This window comes from Calypte anna, chromosome 6 (assembly GCF_003957555.1).
Source record: "Calypte anna isolate BGI_N300 chromosome 6, bCalAnn1_v1.p, whole genome shotgun sequence".
NCBI classification, from domain to species: domain Eukaryota; kingdom Metazoa; phylum Chordata; class Aves; order Apodiformes; family Trochilidae; genus Calypte; species Calypte anna.
Window position 1 is genome coordinate 15,917,250 of NC_044252.1, and position 16,885 is coordinate 15,934,134.

General features: G+C 42.5%; 1 protein-coding gene across 3 annotated transcripts in view; it reads right to left on the minus strand.

Moving 5' to 3' along the window:
• Window positions 1-4,368: 4,368 nt before the first annotated feature.
• SGMS1 (sphingomyelin synthase 1) overlaps window positions 4,369-16,885 on the minus strand; it is a 92,647-nt gene continuing 80,130 nt past the window's right edge. For all 3 annotated transcript variants that reach the window (XM_030453204.1, XM_030453205.1, XM_030453207.1), the window contains 4 exons: window positions 13,609-13,726; window positions 9,879-10,032; window positions 7,985-8,151; window positions 4,369-5,992 (listed from right to left, as the gene is read on the minus strand). In XM_030453204.1, coding sequence (XP_030309064.1) covers window positions 5,813-5,992; window positions 7,985-8,151; window positions 9,879-10,032; window positions 13,609-13,726 — 619 coding nt within the window. In that variant the 3' untranslated portion in view covers window positions 4,369-5,812. The remainder of the gene's footprint in view (window positions 5,993-7,984; window positions 8,152-9,878; window positions 10,033-13,608; window positions 13,727-16,885) is intronic.

The window sequence follows — 16,885 nt, forward strand, 5'->3', positions numbered from 1 at the left end:
ATACTGGGAGAAGGACTAAAGTCATGGACAAAATGGCCATGCTGGAGTCCAGCCCTGCTTCCAGGCTGGCACACACTGGTACCCAACATCAGCCTGCCCCAGAAGCACTGAAGTGTAGCACAAGGTGTCTGATGAGCTCTCTAGTTCATTGCCCAGTGCTTAGGACATTCAACTATTTCCTTCTGGACCATCTTCTGCCTTTAGTGGCTGATGCAGCAATTCAGGTGTTTCACTGAGATTTGAGCTGGGCTTAAAGCTCCTAAAATTTCTTTGGAAAACTTAAACATAGTCATCAGGTTGCTCATCCAGGTGGGTATTAATGCAGCTGTCTTTGATTGTTTTGTGAAACCTCTGGTTCTTCTGGTAAAGTCAAACTTGTCACCAAGGAGCTGGGAGAGCTCATCCTGTCAGGTTCACCAGGAGCTTTGGCTGTGGATGTGCCTCTTACCTGCTCATAGGAGCTTCTCTGAGCTTGGGCTTGAGCTACACAAGGAAATGTGGCTCAAGCCAATTCTAAATACTTTTAGCTCTTGAGCTCAGGAGTCCTTTCTGTGGGTAGAGGTGAAATCTAAAACTTCCATGGGGAAAAAAGAGGAGGACAAAAGTGATGCCAAAGTGACAGAAAAACAGAAGAGGAGTCCCATAAAGAGTTGCACAAAAAAACCTTCTGCAGTGCCAGCTCTGGGCTACCCCAGTGTCCCTCCATGTCCTCAAAAACTTGTCCTTGTACATGTGTGAAATATCCAGCCAAATAGCCAGTCTTACAGGGTGAAGATATTTTCCAGGACAGATGCCAACAGCTCCTCAGGACACAGGATTTGCAGCTCATGAGGAGACAGCATGATATGTTGTGGAAATGTGTGCCCATGGGGTAGTCAAAAGCTGCTCCTGGTAGCAGGATCAGACCTATTCCTGGAGGTAAATAGGAACTTTCCAGGTGGAAAACACAGCTGGGTGCACACATGGTGAATTTAGGGAGAGGAGGTTGAATGGGAAGGGCTTTTGCAAAGTGAGCAAAACTGGAACAGTTATGGTTTCTAAACTCAAATGTCTTTTGCAGATCCTTGAGTAATAGCTGAGAGGACATCTCCAAAATGTTATTAAAAATATTGTCCTGGCATAAGCAAGGACTCTCATGAACAACCAAGTCCTGGTGATTCTTTGCTGCTAATACTCAGTGGATGTTCAGACATGGGAACACCCAAATACTGCCCAGATCATTTGCCTTAAATCTCTGCATGGATTAAATGCAAAAGGTTAAAGCTCCATCACAGCAATTGAAGCAGTAGCAAAAGGCCAAGCACCCACTCCCTGTCTGATACGTAACAGAAGCATCCACCTTGTAACCCCTCCAGCCTGTCTGAGGTTCCCCAGGAGCTAAAATACAGAATGACATAGTGAAGAGGTAGTGGGACAAAGTATAGACAGGTCATCTCCTCCACAGAGAAGGAACCAAAGTAGGAAAGTCCCACATTTTAATTTCCTGGAACAGCAGCACAGACTGAACAATAAGGAGGACATAGATATAAAAATACCTGCCAAAAAGTTAATCCTGAATTAAATCCCTCCCCAAATAATCTGGCTGCCACATAGAATCACAGACTGGTATGGGTTGGAAAGATCCCATCCAACCTGGTCTTCAGCACTTCTAGGGATGAGGCAGCCACAGCTTCTCTGGAACATCTGGGCCAGTCTCACCCTCAGTGAAGAATTACGTCCTACAGTCTCAACCAAATCTCCTCTCTTCCAGGTGAAACTGTTTCCCCTTGTGCTATCACTCCATGCCCTTGTAAAAAGTCCCTTTCCAGCCTTCCTGTAGGCTAAAAAATAAGCCAGAGCATCTCCCCTTCTAAGAGGATCAGAGCTGCATCCGTGAGTGAAGGGGCAGATGACAGAGCAGAGAAACAAGTGATGTCCTGTGCTCCTTTTCCATTTTGTTTTCTTTTAAGACTATGAAGTATTAATTACAAAAGGAAAAGAAATCCACTCAGTCTTGGAGGGAGAGCCAAGGCTTGCTCTCCCATCAGAGGCTGCCTTTAGGGGTACAAGCCCTTTCCTGGGCTCAGTGTCATAGCTACCGATCCGCTCTGCCTGCAAGAACCTGATACTACCCAACATTAACCTGAAATGAAGAGTTGCTCAAATAACCTGTTTGGCAGCATCTTTCTTCTATGGAAAAAAAGAAAATCAGTGACAGCAACATTATGGTGAGTGGTGCCAGCAGTGAAGCCCAAGCAGAAGCGATTCAGTTGCATTGGGGAGGCTCTTGGCCAGAAGTCCCCCAGAGCATCCTAACAGAGTCTGAATGAAAGACCCTTTGGCTCTATGGCTACTTTGTAAAGCCCAGGAAGGGGATGCTTTGCATGAGGAAAAGCAGGGCTCGGGTGAACGGCTTTGATCCTTCCAGAGGCTGAAGGCAGCTGCAGGAGAGTTCTTGCAGCAAGTTGTCCCCACCATGGACCCCATGGGACTACCTGAAGGATCATCCCCATCACTGGAGAGGGGTGATCAAGGGAGACATTCTTGCTTTGACATAGCAAAATTGGTTATGAGATTTCCAAGTTGGAAGTATTTTCAGTGGTAAGGAGTGCAGGAGACATCAGAAGGAACCCTACAGCAGCCAATTTTGGCTTCAGCACATTGTCTCTTGACCAAAGCACATTCCTCCAAGCTAAACCACTCCCCATTTCCCATCTGCTTTGGTCACCTAGCTCTGCAAGCAGACTTTAGCAAATGGTCAAAAAGAAGCCACAAATCCTTCTGTCAAATATTTGCTGCTGCAATTAGCTGAGCTGGATGGGAAAAGTTGGCTGAACAGTAATTCATGGTAGCTTATGTTCACGGAGTGCTCTAATCCCCCAGCCCCAGAAGAATAAAACCAGGAGGGGGGAGGTTGGTGGGAGTTAATCCCTCTTCAGAGGAAAACAAAGGAATTGTTGCCTTTACTTGGTCTCTGCTCTTCAAAAACATCTCATCCTTGTATTTCAAGTGTCTTCAAATTTTCCCTTCCTGCAAGAACCAAAAGCTAAACTAAGATGGATCTCAGCAACATAGGCACTCCTCAAGTCCACCATCACCCCCCAGCTTTGCTTGTCCAGACACTGAAGGCAAAAAAAAAAATAAATGACTGTAGATGTGCCACACCCGAGTGCTTTGGGGCAAATGCAGCTGAAGTGCTCATAAGTGGGATATTTGGGATGCCAGGTCACTAGGACAATGCTAAATGATGAGTGGTCACACTCCACACACCAATCCCCAGTGTTAGCACCAGCAGCAGCCATCACCCATCTTAAATATCTGCCGAGCAGATACTCACATGGCAGGAGAACAAGGTAGCGTGAGCACCACAGCCTGGAGTTTACACCAACACACAACAGATTTGTTCCACATCTTTTCCCTCAGTTCCCTCCTCCAGACCAGCACCCAGAGCAATGCCATGCTGCTGTGCTCCACATCCCCATGGCTATCTGTCAAGGCAGCAATGCTCTACCAAAGCACAGCTCTCTCATGAATAAAACAAAACCATGTCCAGCAAGATCCAGGCAGTAAGTCAGACACTACAATGCAGAATTCAGCAGGTTTCCATTTAATGGCATGTGCATATATCCATACATTTACTTATGTCAATGGTTTTGATGTGTGTGACGCCAGGTCTTGAAAAATCTACTTTGTTCATTTATGTCTGGGAACATGAATTCTCTCAAGCAATCACCTCGGGGTAGGTTTGTTTGGGTTTTTTTAATTGACTTTCAATCACAGAGTTGCAAAGCCAATGCCGTGAATTGAAGGCAAAGCCCACAAAGCTAAACCCTAAACTTCACAGACAGCTCTGCAAATGCTGTTGCAAAGGTTTTGCCGAGACGTGATGAAATCCCCTCCCTGCCAGGGAGAAAGAGAACTGATAAGAAATGGATTAAGTCTTGTTCAGCATCCCAAGCAACAGCCAGGCAAAGCAGCAGAAGTAACACCCCATCAATTCTTCATGGAAGTTTTTTGGCCAAGACTGAGGAACAGGGCAGAGAAGTGGACACAACCTATCCCCCCAAGAGAAGGAAAAAAAAAAAAACCAAGCAGGATCCATCCCTGCAGCTTTAGGGTAGATTTTTCAAGCCCTAGTGATGGCTCCCAGGAAAGCTTCTGCCCCCCGCTCCCGGCTCCCGCACAACCCGAATCGATTGCATAGCATTTATTTCAGATAAGGCACTGGTTTGCCCACAACGAACAGCAATTCCAAAGCAATGCAGTTTCCATACAGTCCAAATTGGATGGCCTACAGTGCAGTAACACATCAACTTAAAGGCAAGGTTTGGAAGAATAAACCCAGTTTCAAATTTAGAACTGAATATTAAAAAGATAAAGGAAACTACATTTTTCAAAAGCCTTTTTATTTTCCTTCACCGCTGTTGTTTTACAATACAAATATCACCTTGTGAATACACAAAAACCCTACAGAAGATAACTCTGCTTCACGTAAAATACAGAATGGATATATATATATATTTATATATATATTTTCTCTTCATTCTTTAAAAAAACTATTTTGCTCTGCACATTGGCAAGTTTAGGATAGAATACTTCCCCAAACATACAGTATGTATGGTAGGAGTGAAACATAATTACATGCAGTTTCTGCACAAATATTTAAAGAAATAGATTTATCTTTGTTGTTTTCCAACAACATCTCAATACGGGATGGAGAAACCATTCATAGTTCACTCAGTGATCATTTGTAAAATTCTTAAAGAACAGGAAATTCATGGCTGTTTTTCTTTTCAAAATACAGCTACCAAGTAGACAATAAAGTGATACTTTTCATTTTGACCTGCCCACAATGTGTGAGCAAGATCGGACCCTTTTTATTTGTGGTTTTGTTTTGGTTAGGTTTTTTGTCCCTACACATTACAATTTCAACATTATAAGCAAATTTCCAGTTTAATTTAGCTATAAATGCAAAAATTAGTAATTATACAGTATATATAATTCTGCTTTCATGTAATACTTTATTTTAAATAAAAACATTTAAGACTGCCTACTGACCATACAATCAAGACAAGAAAGGCACTAGAAACATAGACAAATCTCTCTCTCCAAGGAAGCTTTTTCTTAAATTTTACCTCTCTATGCTCTGACATGTAAAAAGCTTTTTAAATTTAATTTTCATACACATTTTGAAAAATAAAGTTAGGAAATATTTAGAAAATAACTTTACAATTTTTATTTTTTGCAATTTTTGACACAGTAACTGCAGATTATACAAAATCAAGATTACCAAACCTTTCTGTGTCTATCATCTTATATGTAGCATGGTGCAACAGGTAGAAAGATTTCTTGATTTTACCCAAGGCAGGTATTTAGAAACCTTCATATAGTCTTTTGTTAGAAAATGGCTTACAGCCCAATCTTTGGGGCAAGAAATATGAAAAGTATTTTTTCCCAAGAAAATAATATGCTTTATTCCCAGACATGACTGGAAAGACCAGAACTTATGATATAAAAGCTTTCATTTATGCTGTCCCATCATGTACAAAGGAACACAGCAATGGGTAAATGTAAATCCCAAATCTACCAACAAGAAATATGTAACAGTGCATGATAAGTTAAATTTTCTTTATTGTTGACCAACGCAGATCCTTTGGAGAGAAAAAAAGATCACAGTGCTTACCAGGTAATTGAATAGGTTAAGTCGAGGGAACAGTTAAAAGGAAGGGTTAGGGAGCAGTTGACTTTTTTTTTTTTTATGGCATCCTCTCAAACAGAGTTCTTAGCACTTGGGACAGGTCCTTCAGCCCCCACTTTCTCTGTGGACACGCTGTTATGTGTCGTTCACCAGGCGGCTGTATTTCACCTGCCTGCCCCGGTGCAGCACTGGCCAGGGGAAGGGCCAGTGGTAAGAACGAGGTACAATTCCTTGGACATTCTTTTCAAAGTACTGGAAGGGCTTGTACCACCAGACCCTTGCAAGGAGGTTGGTTTGGGAAGCTTCTTTTAGCACCTGCACGAAGATAAATGAGAAAAAAAAAGATAATTACACAAGAGCACATCGCCCACGTGCCTGGGATGATTGCATGTTTCCTGCTACCATTCATCAGGGGTGTCCTGCATACAGCTGCTCCCAAAAAACTCTCAGTATCAAGAAACACCTCCCAAACAGATCTGCATGAACAATTATGGCAAGGAGCCAAGCTACTTTTCCACAGCATCCCTGTGCACACTGAACTTTGCGCCCAGATGTGGCTACCCCTTGTTTCCAAGATCTCAACTGCTCACACAGCCCCACAGGAAAAAAACAAACAGCCCAGAAGATCAGCTTCTCCTTTGGGAATCAAAAAAACCAACACAAAACACAGCTGTTCCCAGAAGTATCTCTGAAATTACACGTAGCTCAAGAATCACTTTGGAGCCCAGACATGTGCCTACAGAGCCATGAGCAAGGTGTGCCCCAACCCCCTCAGAGAAGGTGACAAACCCTGCTCTGCTCTCCATGTGCTCTCAAATGTCCTGACTCACCCTTTTGCTTCTCCTAGCCCCAGCCTTCTCCTAGCATCTCCCAACAACAGCTTAGTAAAGGAATATTGAGCCATCTTCTGAGTCACACTGTGCAGCAGAACAGGTACATTTCTATGCAATGAAGCAAAAAGCTTTTCTGAAGCAAATCTTCCTTGGCACTCCAGACAATCCTGGTTTCAGCAGCTTCCAGCTTGGAGGCACAGCCCTTCAGAAACATTGTTTTAACAGAGCCCAGGAGCAAATTCAAAGCATGGAAGTTAGTCTGGTGTTGTATGGCAACAGCTATGAACTCTGAGCACACATGGCTATTGAACACTGTAGTTCCCAAACTGACAGAACAGTATAGTGCTTTATTTGCAATTAAGCATTTGGTGGTAAGAAAGTACCACAGGCACTGACTGTCGTGTACTGCTTCAAGTGCAACAAAATTACTGGAATAATATGACCTGGTAGCTAAAAGACCTTGATATGATCTAAAGATCTGTTCCATCACAATTTAAACCAATTTCCTGCCATCATACTAGTTTTTTCTTAAATGTCATTAATTGGAGTCCTAGGCAACAGATAAGCAAAGCTTCTTTGTCCATGTTGCACAGAAAATATTTGGACACCAAATTGTCTTTTACAGACCTAAAAAGAAGTTATCCCATCTCAGGTTTCTCTTAATTCACTAGGTCTTTCCCAGGAGCCCTGTGCATTTTCTTTCACACTCCTCAGCAATTTAAGCTCATCTCCTGTTGATCTAATTCACTGGTGGGAAAGTAATGGCAGGAATGACATGAGACTTCCTTTAAACTTCTTCCTTTCACCTTTGAATCATTTACTGCTTCTCTCTGGTTAAATGTTACAAATATTACATGCTGCTTCTCCTCCTGAGCAGCTCCTTATTCTCAGTATTTCTCCCATCATCCCATTTTTTGCACCTCCCTAGACAGGGGCCTTAGGACAGGAGCAGCCTGTTTTCTATTGCAGTACCCTCCAAAAGGAAAATATTTCCCTTGGTTAGGGGAACATGAGACACTTAAAAAAACTTTGAAAAATGGGTTCAGTTTTAGTGAGGCCTCATCTGTGCAAGCCACAGAATACAAGAAAACCCAGCTGGCCTGAAAAAAAAAGAAAACCCAGAACCCACAGAGTAGAAAAAAAAAAACAACCTGCATCTAAATGGTTTGTTCTACTACCACAAGAATGGTCAATTGGCCAAAATACAGATGGATTTCAAAGACTAAGGTTACACAGGCCTCTCTGTGGGCAGACCTGATTATTTCTGTGGTCAAGATGCAAGATTAACCCAACCAATGACATCTCATTCTTTCCTGCAAACCCAATGTGAGTGAGGGTAAAAAGGGATGGTCCATGAGATACGGGTCAGTCCACTTCTACTCCTGCAGGAAGGCTTAAAGCAAAGTATGGATATTCACCCCCACCACATGTAGCAAAGGGAGCTACATGGATCCAAAGATCAGGAGAAACTCACTTGCTGGTTGGCCATTGTGTGATACCACCAGAAAAGTCTTGTAGTGATGTAATAAGCCACCACCACGTCCACAGTGTAGTGGTCATGAGCAAGGAGGATGCAAAACATCCCAACCATGCTGAGTGCCCAGCAGAGCCAGTGATACCACCAGAGTCGCCGTGGGGAATCTGGAAAGAAGCACAAACAGAGATTATTTCAAAGAGTTATGTCACCAGCACACAATATTCCTGCTGTAGTTAGCAGAGGACACAGGCTGCGGTCTGGAGTGGTTAGTGGAATGCCTGCTTTCAGATTACAAGCAGGAGTGTTGAGATCAGGTGGAAGATGACAGGTATCAGTCTCTTGAAGCATAACTTAAAACTGTACTCAAGAGATACTCCATTTTTTGGAAAAGAGAAAGGCTATGAAATCTTTGAGAAATGGACCCAACACATAACAATATCATCTGCCCTGGTCCGTAAAGTCAACTGATTTGTATTTCAATATTGATTCTACATAGATGGCAATCCATTCCTCTGGCCTTTCACAAAAGATAAAAGCATAGAGCCACAAAGATGCTCAGAGGGCTCTTAGAATAACACCCTCAGTTTGGGTTGTTCAGCCTGGAGAAGAGAAGGCTCTGGAGAGACCTTAGAGCAGCTTCCAGTACCCAAAGGAGCTACAGGAAAGCTGGAAAGGGACTTTTTACAAGGGCATGGAGTGAGTGTCACCTCCCATGACCAGACCCAGATGACAGCCAAAGGAGACTCCCTCTCCCAGGCCAGGGTTTCTCTTTGAGGGAAAAGACACCCTTTGATGGTTACCAATGATTACAGCCCCCTTGGACCTCTGAATACCCCTTGATCAGATTAAGGTGAAACAACACTCAAGGTCTGTTTCTCTACAAAAAAAAAAGCAATTTCATTGCTTTAACAGGTAAAGGTTATTTTTGAGCAATTCTTAGGGAAAACAAATCATCCCTAAGTGTTTGTGTGTGTGTGTATATATATATAAAAGCACAAGAGCAGACAACTTCGATGTTGAGGCTGCACAATCACAAAGGCTGATTATTTAGATCACAAAAAATCACAATACATAGATGCTAATGCTGCACAACCTGGGAAAAACCTGTGGTTACTTAATTTTAGGAAAGAGAAGCATAAAGGAAGAGAGTAGAAGAAGAAAAGTTAAGAGAGACAGATAAATAACAGAAAATCACCAGTCCTGGGTCCAGCATTGGGCCAGCCAATGTTGTAGAGTTGTCAGTGAAACTCCCAATGGAATCCCTCATTTTATAGGTCTGTTTTGCCATATGCAGACCCTTATCTGTCTCCTTCCTCTCCAGCAATCCCTTTGGAAGTGCTAATGAGAATTTGTTGGGGGGAGGAAGATAATGGGGGGAGGCAGGCTGTGGCTGCCCATCCCTGGAAGTATTCAAGGCCATGCTGGATGGGGCTTGGAGCTCCCAGGTCTAGTGGGAGGTGTCCCTGTCCATGGCTGAGAGCTGGGACTGGATGATCTTAAAGGTCCCTTCCAACCCAAACCAGTCTGTGATCCCATACATTAAGGGCTGATTCTTGCAAAATGAGCAACCTTACATTTATCATGGCATCCAACTCTCTCTAGACTAGGAGACAGAAGTTGAAATGCCACTCATCAGGCAGGGTGCAATGAAGGTTTCAGTTAAACTAAACAAATTTATTTGGAAATAAAGTAATTAATTGAGACACCTACATCGTAGGGTGTTTTATTTTATTCCCAAAGTTTTCTTTTTCAGAAGAAATCTTTGAAGATCTATTATTTTTGAAAAAGAGTGCATTTTTTTTTCATTGTATTTACCAATTGATTTACATCTATTGGTCAATTAGCAGGAACTGCAGAACAGGCAATTCCAGGTGTGCAGTCAGACACTTACACTCTTTGATAAATAAGTAGGTAAGGGTCAGGATGACGGTGTGGCCGCTGTACAGGTAGTCACCACACATGTTGTGGGAGCCTGTGATGGACAATCCCCCGCCAGCAATCAGCTTCATTATCCTTCGCAGGTGAGATTCCCAGTCTCCAAAAAGCTGGTGGAAGAGGAAAAAACAAAAATCACATTGAAATATCAGTGCTAAACTTAAGAGTTTAAAGTAATGGTGTTAGCCAGATACTTCCCTATCCATTATTCTCTCTTTTTATTTTGATACACAAGATCAGCCAGGAAACCCACAGCCTTTCCCAAAAGCTAGCACCACAATTCTAGAGGGAAAAGGACTGGAAAAGACATGAATTAATTTCTTTTTCTTGATGCTTTGCATCCATTATAGGTAGCCTTCATGTAGGCACAGACCAGATGCACCTCCAATGATTTGTCAAAAATATTAAGTAGTCAGTGTACAAAGAATCAACAAAATAATTACAATTTCCCATTAAATACAGCATCACAAAGGACTACTGTTTTTCCCTACACTCACATATAAATTGCAAAGGCAAGGAAAAAAGGCCATTTTATTTACACACATACCCATGTATGCCTATATGTTTGTGTAAAACACTACACCAAGTCACTTGCAGTTGCAATAAAAACCTGGCATCTTTTCAAAGCAAAATAAAAAACTGGTCCAAAAGGTGCTGAATTCTTGTCAGTGGCTGCTACACTTATGGTAGAAGAGACAAGTGAGAAAAAATTGCTTTCTACACTTACTGCTTCTAGAATGTAAAGGCACAATCTTTCTTGCATATCTTTGCTAATGTTCACGGGCTGCACAGGAAAATGATGTTTAGTGAGAATCTTCAGGCAGAGCTAATGGGTTCAGATCTCTTTTTATTCATTATATCCACTGGGATAAACAATGGGCATATAGCTGTATATATACATAACCTCAAATATGTAAGGTGAGGTTCAGAATAATGACTCTTGGAAAACCTACGATTTCTGTAACAGGCTCTAAAATCCAGCTTCACCAGTATTTTTAATTTTAAAAATATTTCCAGATACGTCTAGAATTTTGTCATGGTCTATAAACAGTTGCTTTTCCTTCTGTTCAAGAGGTAATGTACTCTAAAAACCATAAAGCTTAATTTAAATCACCCTCCTGGTAACAGTGAAGGCCCTACATGATAATCTAGCTGATAATCTAACAGAAAACAGAATGAAGCAAGTTGCTGAAACACAGATTCAATGCACAGAAGCCAGTATCTCACACTCCAAATGCTAGGGCATCCCACCACACCACCTTGGGAAGTTTTCAAAATCATTTCTTTCCACTTCACATATAAAAAACCCATTTATAGTGTTTGTCAGGGCACAGTGCCAAACTTCTGCATTATTCACATGAGCAGTTGGGACATTCCTCCACACCTGATGCTTTGTCTCTGACCCACCTTCAATCCATGATGGGCTCAGAGGATATTTCTGAAAAAAAAACTTCCATTTGCCTTAGGAAAGCCAAATTGAAGCAGATGAAGTCCTTCAGTTGAGAATGCCCCCCTCCCCTTCCCAGATGACTGAAGGGCACCTGGCACTGTCACAGAAATTTGCTTTTTCTGCTCTCAGCTCTAAAACAAGCTCAAATGTTGAACAAACCCAAAATCAAAATGAAAGTAGTGGGACAAGCACAAGTAGGACATACTGAGGACCTCCAGGACCAAAAAGGAAGCAGACCCATCTGAGCTCAATGGAACAATGCACACAACTACTTGAGTGCTGCATCCTTACCTCATTTTATGAAGTTTTAAAATTCACAGTAAGCATTTAACAGTCTGAAGAAAACAAAGACACCCTCCCACTGGCCCTTACAGGCATGTTTTTCTTTTAATTTAAAACCTCAATCTTGCTTTAAGAAATGGAAATTACTAATTTATAATAGATTTAAACAGGGTCTTTGCTGCAATTAAAATGCTTCCTACTAGCAGTTCCTTACAGAACATTAAAATATGCCCCAATGTCCACTCTTACACAATCAGATACAACTCAAGAAGGTGCTGAGGGATTATTCTTTTCCCACTAGTATATTCTCAGCTTTCATGAAAGCCCAGCTAATCCTCAGTCTTACTGGGGCAATAGAGAGCACAACACAAGCTTGTCTTTACTTGAGTAATGCCAAGGCCTTGCCAAAACTGTAAATTTTCAAATCTGGCAGATTTACTCCCTTCAGCTCATAAATCCCTATGCTCTTTCTAATTTCTTAATGGCTGACTGATCAAATACAATGTTGACTACTCTCCCACTCCCTTCTCTTTACAAAAGAGCTCAGTCCCTCAAGAAGCCACACATGGCTTGGCAAAGGCTGTACCTTGACAAACAACTGGTGTAGCACTTTCTTTGGCTTTATCTCCCTGAGGAATTGCATTGTTTGAGCTTTGTTTGTGCATACCAGCAATGTTCACTGAAGAAACAACACCACACTTCTACTGGGTCAGATCAGGCTTTTACTGCCTGCAACCTAACTTACAGCTGTGTACAAAAAGCTCTTGAACTGTGCGTGCAGTAGATATTTTACAGAAATTACCTTTTTTACACCCTTTCTTCTGCTTAAATCAAGCTATAGCAGAAACAGTGCCAGGAGGGGCATGGAGATGAACCACTACTGGAGAAAGAGCACTTGGGTCTAATACATACATACAAGCATGGACACATAGCAATAGGACAAAGGGACATTTTCAAGCAGAAAGAGAGGAGTTTTAGATGAGATTTTAGGAAGAAATTTTTTTCTGTGAGAGTGGCCCAGGTTGCCTAGAGAAGCTGTGTCTGCCCCTGGAAAAGTTCAAGGCCAGGCTGGATGAGGCTTGTAGCAACCTGGTCAAGTGGGAGGTGCCCCTGCCCATGGCTGGATGCTTAGAACTGGATCCTTGAGGTCCATTCCATCCCAAACCAGTCTGTGATTTTATATGCATCTTGTTCCCCACTGCAAGAGTGCAGTCTGTACTTCCCCCACCACAAGCAGCAGGTTACACTAAGGACCACACTCATGCCAGTGTTTGTGTGATATAAGATGGAAGCCACACCATCATCCCTGCCCCATCTCCACAAATTACTCTTCAAAGCTTACAAGAGGGGTCTTGGCCTAGAACCCTCCTCTCAGTAGCTTGGCTTCAGCCATGGTTTTCACAAGCCCCATATTATTCTTCAGCAAAACAAACAGGAGTTAGCACTTGATTGAGGAGGAGGTGGCAAGTCCTTTTGCTAACACAATTGCAAAAAATATACACAGGGATGCTGGACTGCAAAGAATAGAGTTTCACCAGCCTTAGAAAAATCTCTTTAGAACATTTTCAAATACAAATCATATCTCTATTTGATCCACCGAAGTGTTGCAAAATAAGTGAGTCTCACATGGCACCTTGACAGGTTGCACACCTTCATCTGCTTTGGTAGAGATAGAAAGATGGTCATAGTGCAAATTAGCTAAAAATGCTACAGAAATTGTGGAGATGAGCACTTTGAAGAGGGTGGCAATGCTTGCACAGCCCTGAAGCCATGGGCAACACCATCACTGAGAGGGAAGCTGATGATCTGCAAAAGAATGTGCCCATAATGACAAGGTGGTATTTTCAAATAAGTCACAATTATTGAGAAAGGGTTTGGTAACGGTTTTGGTAACAGCAGAACAAGGGGAAAATATACAGATTAATATATGAAATGGCAGCCAGCAGAAGTTTACCTTTGGAGAACATTTGAAATGCATGCCAGGTACTGGGAGTGTAGTCACATACATTGTAATACACCGATACAGGTATAGTGTGCCAACTATACAGAAAAATCTTCTGCTAATTATAGACCTAGAAGGAAAAAAAAAGAAAAAAGACAGGAAGAAAACAAGGAGGTCACTACATGCAAACAAAATACATGAAAAGTAAATCAAATAAACTACCAACTGTTCTCTTCTAGATGCTTTGAAACTTGCAACACTCAGCTTACACCTGAGCATGCTGAATTACTTTACAAATATTCCCATGCTTTACAGGCTAAAACCACAAGCTACTCAACTAACATTACCCAAGAAGATGATTACAGAAAATAATAAGGATTAGAATACAAAAACCTGTGCAGATGAAAACATTAAAACAGATTTCATGCCCCACACTCCTCCATGAGCTCTGAGCGGTCACTAATCTTCCATTCAAGGCAGATGGATTTAAAATGTTTTCATTATAAGATGAAAAGGACTGAAGTTTACCTCAGCTGACACACACATTTAGGAATTAGAAAAGGTTGTTTGAGAAGGGATCACCTGTGTGACACAAGGAAGTGAAAACACATCTTTCCTGAGCAGCATTAGACAGGAAGCAGTTCCCATCACACCGAAAATTCAGAAATACAAATTTAGAGCTGTGCTGGACTCTTTCCACAGGAAGCCACTCTTAAAGCAAGAAGCACAGGCTGCAAAGAGATTTTATTGACAAAGGGCTGCCAGCAAGTTGCTGAGGTAAGCAAGGATGGCAGATGCAATTTTGGGATACAGTGATGCAGTTCTTTGAGAGAACACAGAGTACAGAGCTTCCACCTTCACCTGGGAGTGGCAGCTGCCCCCAGCTGCACTGCTGCATTCCAGAGAACATCATCACAAGAAGAGCTACAGCAAGTAAACCCCTTCTGGAACATGACAGCATGGGAGCAAACTTGATCAGAACTCAGCAAAGAGAAATAGCTCCCAACGTTACAAAAAGCAAGAGCAAATCTAGTTATATCAGTTTGTGACCTTAACCACATCACCCCAGTGTGTCCTGCTGGTTACTGACCCTGCTGGCTTCAGTTGATTTTAAATGGTTGTTATTTACAGTTCTGATCACTAGGGGAATACAAGGTTTACAGCACAAGCTGCAAATTCTGACATCCATTTGTTGCTATTTTGAAGCATTCCCTTTTTTAAAAAAGTATTTCTTTCAAGCTGAGCTCTTTCAAAGCTCAAAATTGGCTGTATTTTTAAATTTTTAATAGCTTTTGGCAGAGCTATTAAACTGGAGTGATCCTCTCTCACAGCAGTATGATTCTGCAGTGCCAGATAAATAACAAAGTGAGTGCTTTAATTTATCAGAAAAGCTTTAGCCAGTACCATGTAAATGCATTTAGCACTAAGGTGCTCACTGCTACTGAAACACAGTATTTCCAATTTTTTTTCCACCTTCCTGGTGTCAGCTGGGAGTTAAAAATTTTAATATATTAATGTAACTTCATGGACTGAAATGGGTCCAGTGGTTTTCCTCTGCATTTTGTATGGAAACATTCTTCTCTTGGAAGGGTGATCCAATAAAGAATTTCTGTGTGTGATTATGAGCCAGCTTGCAAGTACAACCTAACTAAACTCACCACTGGCTAAGACAACTTTTAATACAACTCTCCAGAACTCATCAGATGTGGCAGCAAACATCTTTTTCAATTCCAAGAATGTTCCAGCTGAATTGGATGTCAAAGTATGGCTGAACACCAGAAATGTACTTCTCCCAGCACATCTGGGAATGCTTTCCAGAGAAGTTAATTCTGCCTCAGCAGCTTGCCTGGACTAGTTGAGCTCCCTGCGGTGTCTGTGGAAAGAGACTTGGGCATCCCAGAGTCCCCAGCTAAGAACTGTATACCCACCCTCTTCTTGCTTGCTGATGAGAAATCAAACCAACGCAATGAAGAGTACTCTGTATGTTCAAAAAAAAGCCATCACTAATTTTCTTGCACCAAGTCTAGTGCCTTACCCTGAACCCAGACAGGAACTCCAGTCCCTGCCTGAAGGTAGAATTAATTTTCAGGCAAGAAAGCAGTAACAGCAGCCAAGGGAAACCCCGCCCTGTGGTTAGCTGGACAGACATACCCAAGACCCTCTTCCATTTTGGCCCAAACTTGGCTCTAACGAAGACATAGAATAACCTTGGCTGGAAAAGACCTTCAAGATCATAGAGCCCAACCATAAACCTAACACTTAACTAACTCATATTCCTAAGCACTATACAGACTCTATACAACTCTTACATATAAGAGTCTATACAACTCTTAAATAGCTCCAGGGATGGTGACTCCACCACTGCCCTGGGCACCCTGCTCCAATGTCTGATAACCCTTTCACCCAACATCCAATCTAAACCCTCCCTGATGCAACTTGAGGCCATTACCTCTTGTCTTATCACTTGTAACTTGAACAGACCAACCCCCACCTCTTTACAACCTCCTTTAAGGTAGCTGTAGAGAGTGATAAGGTCTCTTCTCAGCCTCCTCTTCTCAGGCTAAACAACCCCAGCTCCCTCAGCTGCTCCTCATAAGACTTGTGATTGAAACTCTTCATCAGCTTTGGTGCCCTTCTTTGGACATGTTCCAGCAGCTCAATGTCCTTTCTGCAGTGAGGAGCCCACAGCTGAACACAGGACTCCAGGTGTGCCCTCCAGTGCCAAGTACAGGGGTAACATCACCTCCCTGGTCCTGCTGGCCACACTATTCCTTATACAGGCCAGGATGGAATTGGCCCTCTTGGCCACCTGGGCACACTGCTGGCTCATGTTCACCCAGCTGTCAATCAGCACCCCCAGGTCCCTCTCTGCTGGGCAGCTCTCCAGCCACTCCTCTCCAAGCCTGTAGCACTGCTGAGGGTTGTTGTGGCTGAAGTGCAGTACCCAACATTTGGCCTTGCTGAAGGTCATGCAATTTTCCTTGTCCCACTGATCGAGCCTCTCTATATCCCTCTGTAGAGCCTCTCATCCCTCAGACAGATAAACATTTCCAGCCAGCTTAGTGTCATCTGCAAATTTACTAAGGGTGCACTCTATCCTCTCATCCAGACATAAAGATGTTAAACAGGAGTTGCTCCACTGCACTGAACCCTGGGTGCCAGCTGGATTTAACTCCATTGACCACAACTCTCTGGGCCCAGCCACCCAGCCAGTGTTTAGCCCAGTAAAGCATAGGCCAATCCAAGCCATGAGCATTCAACATGATCATGCAATCTCTGGACTAAACAA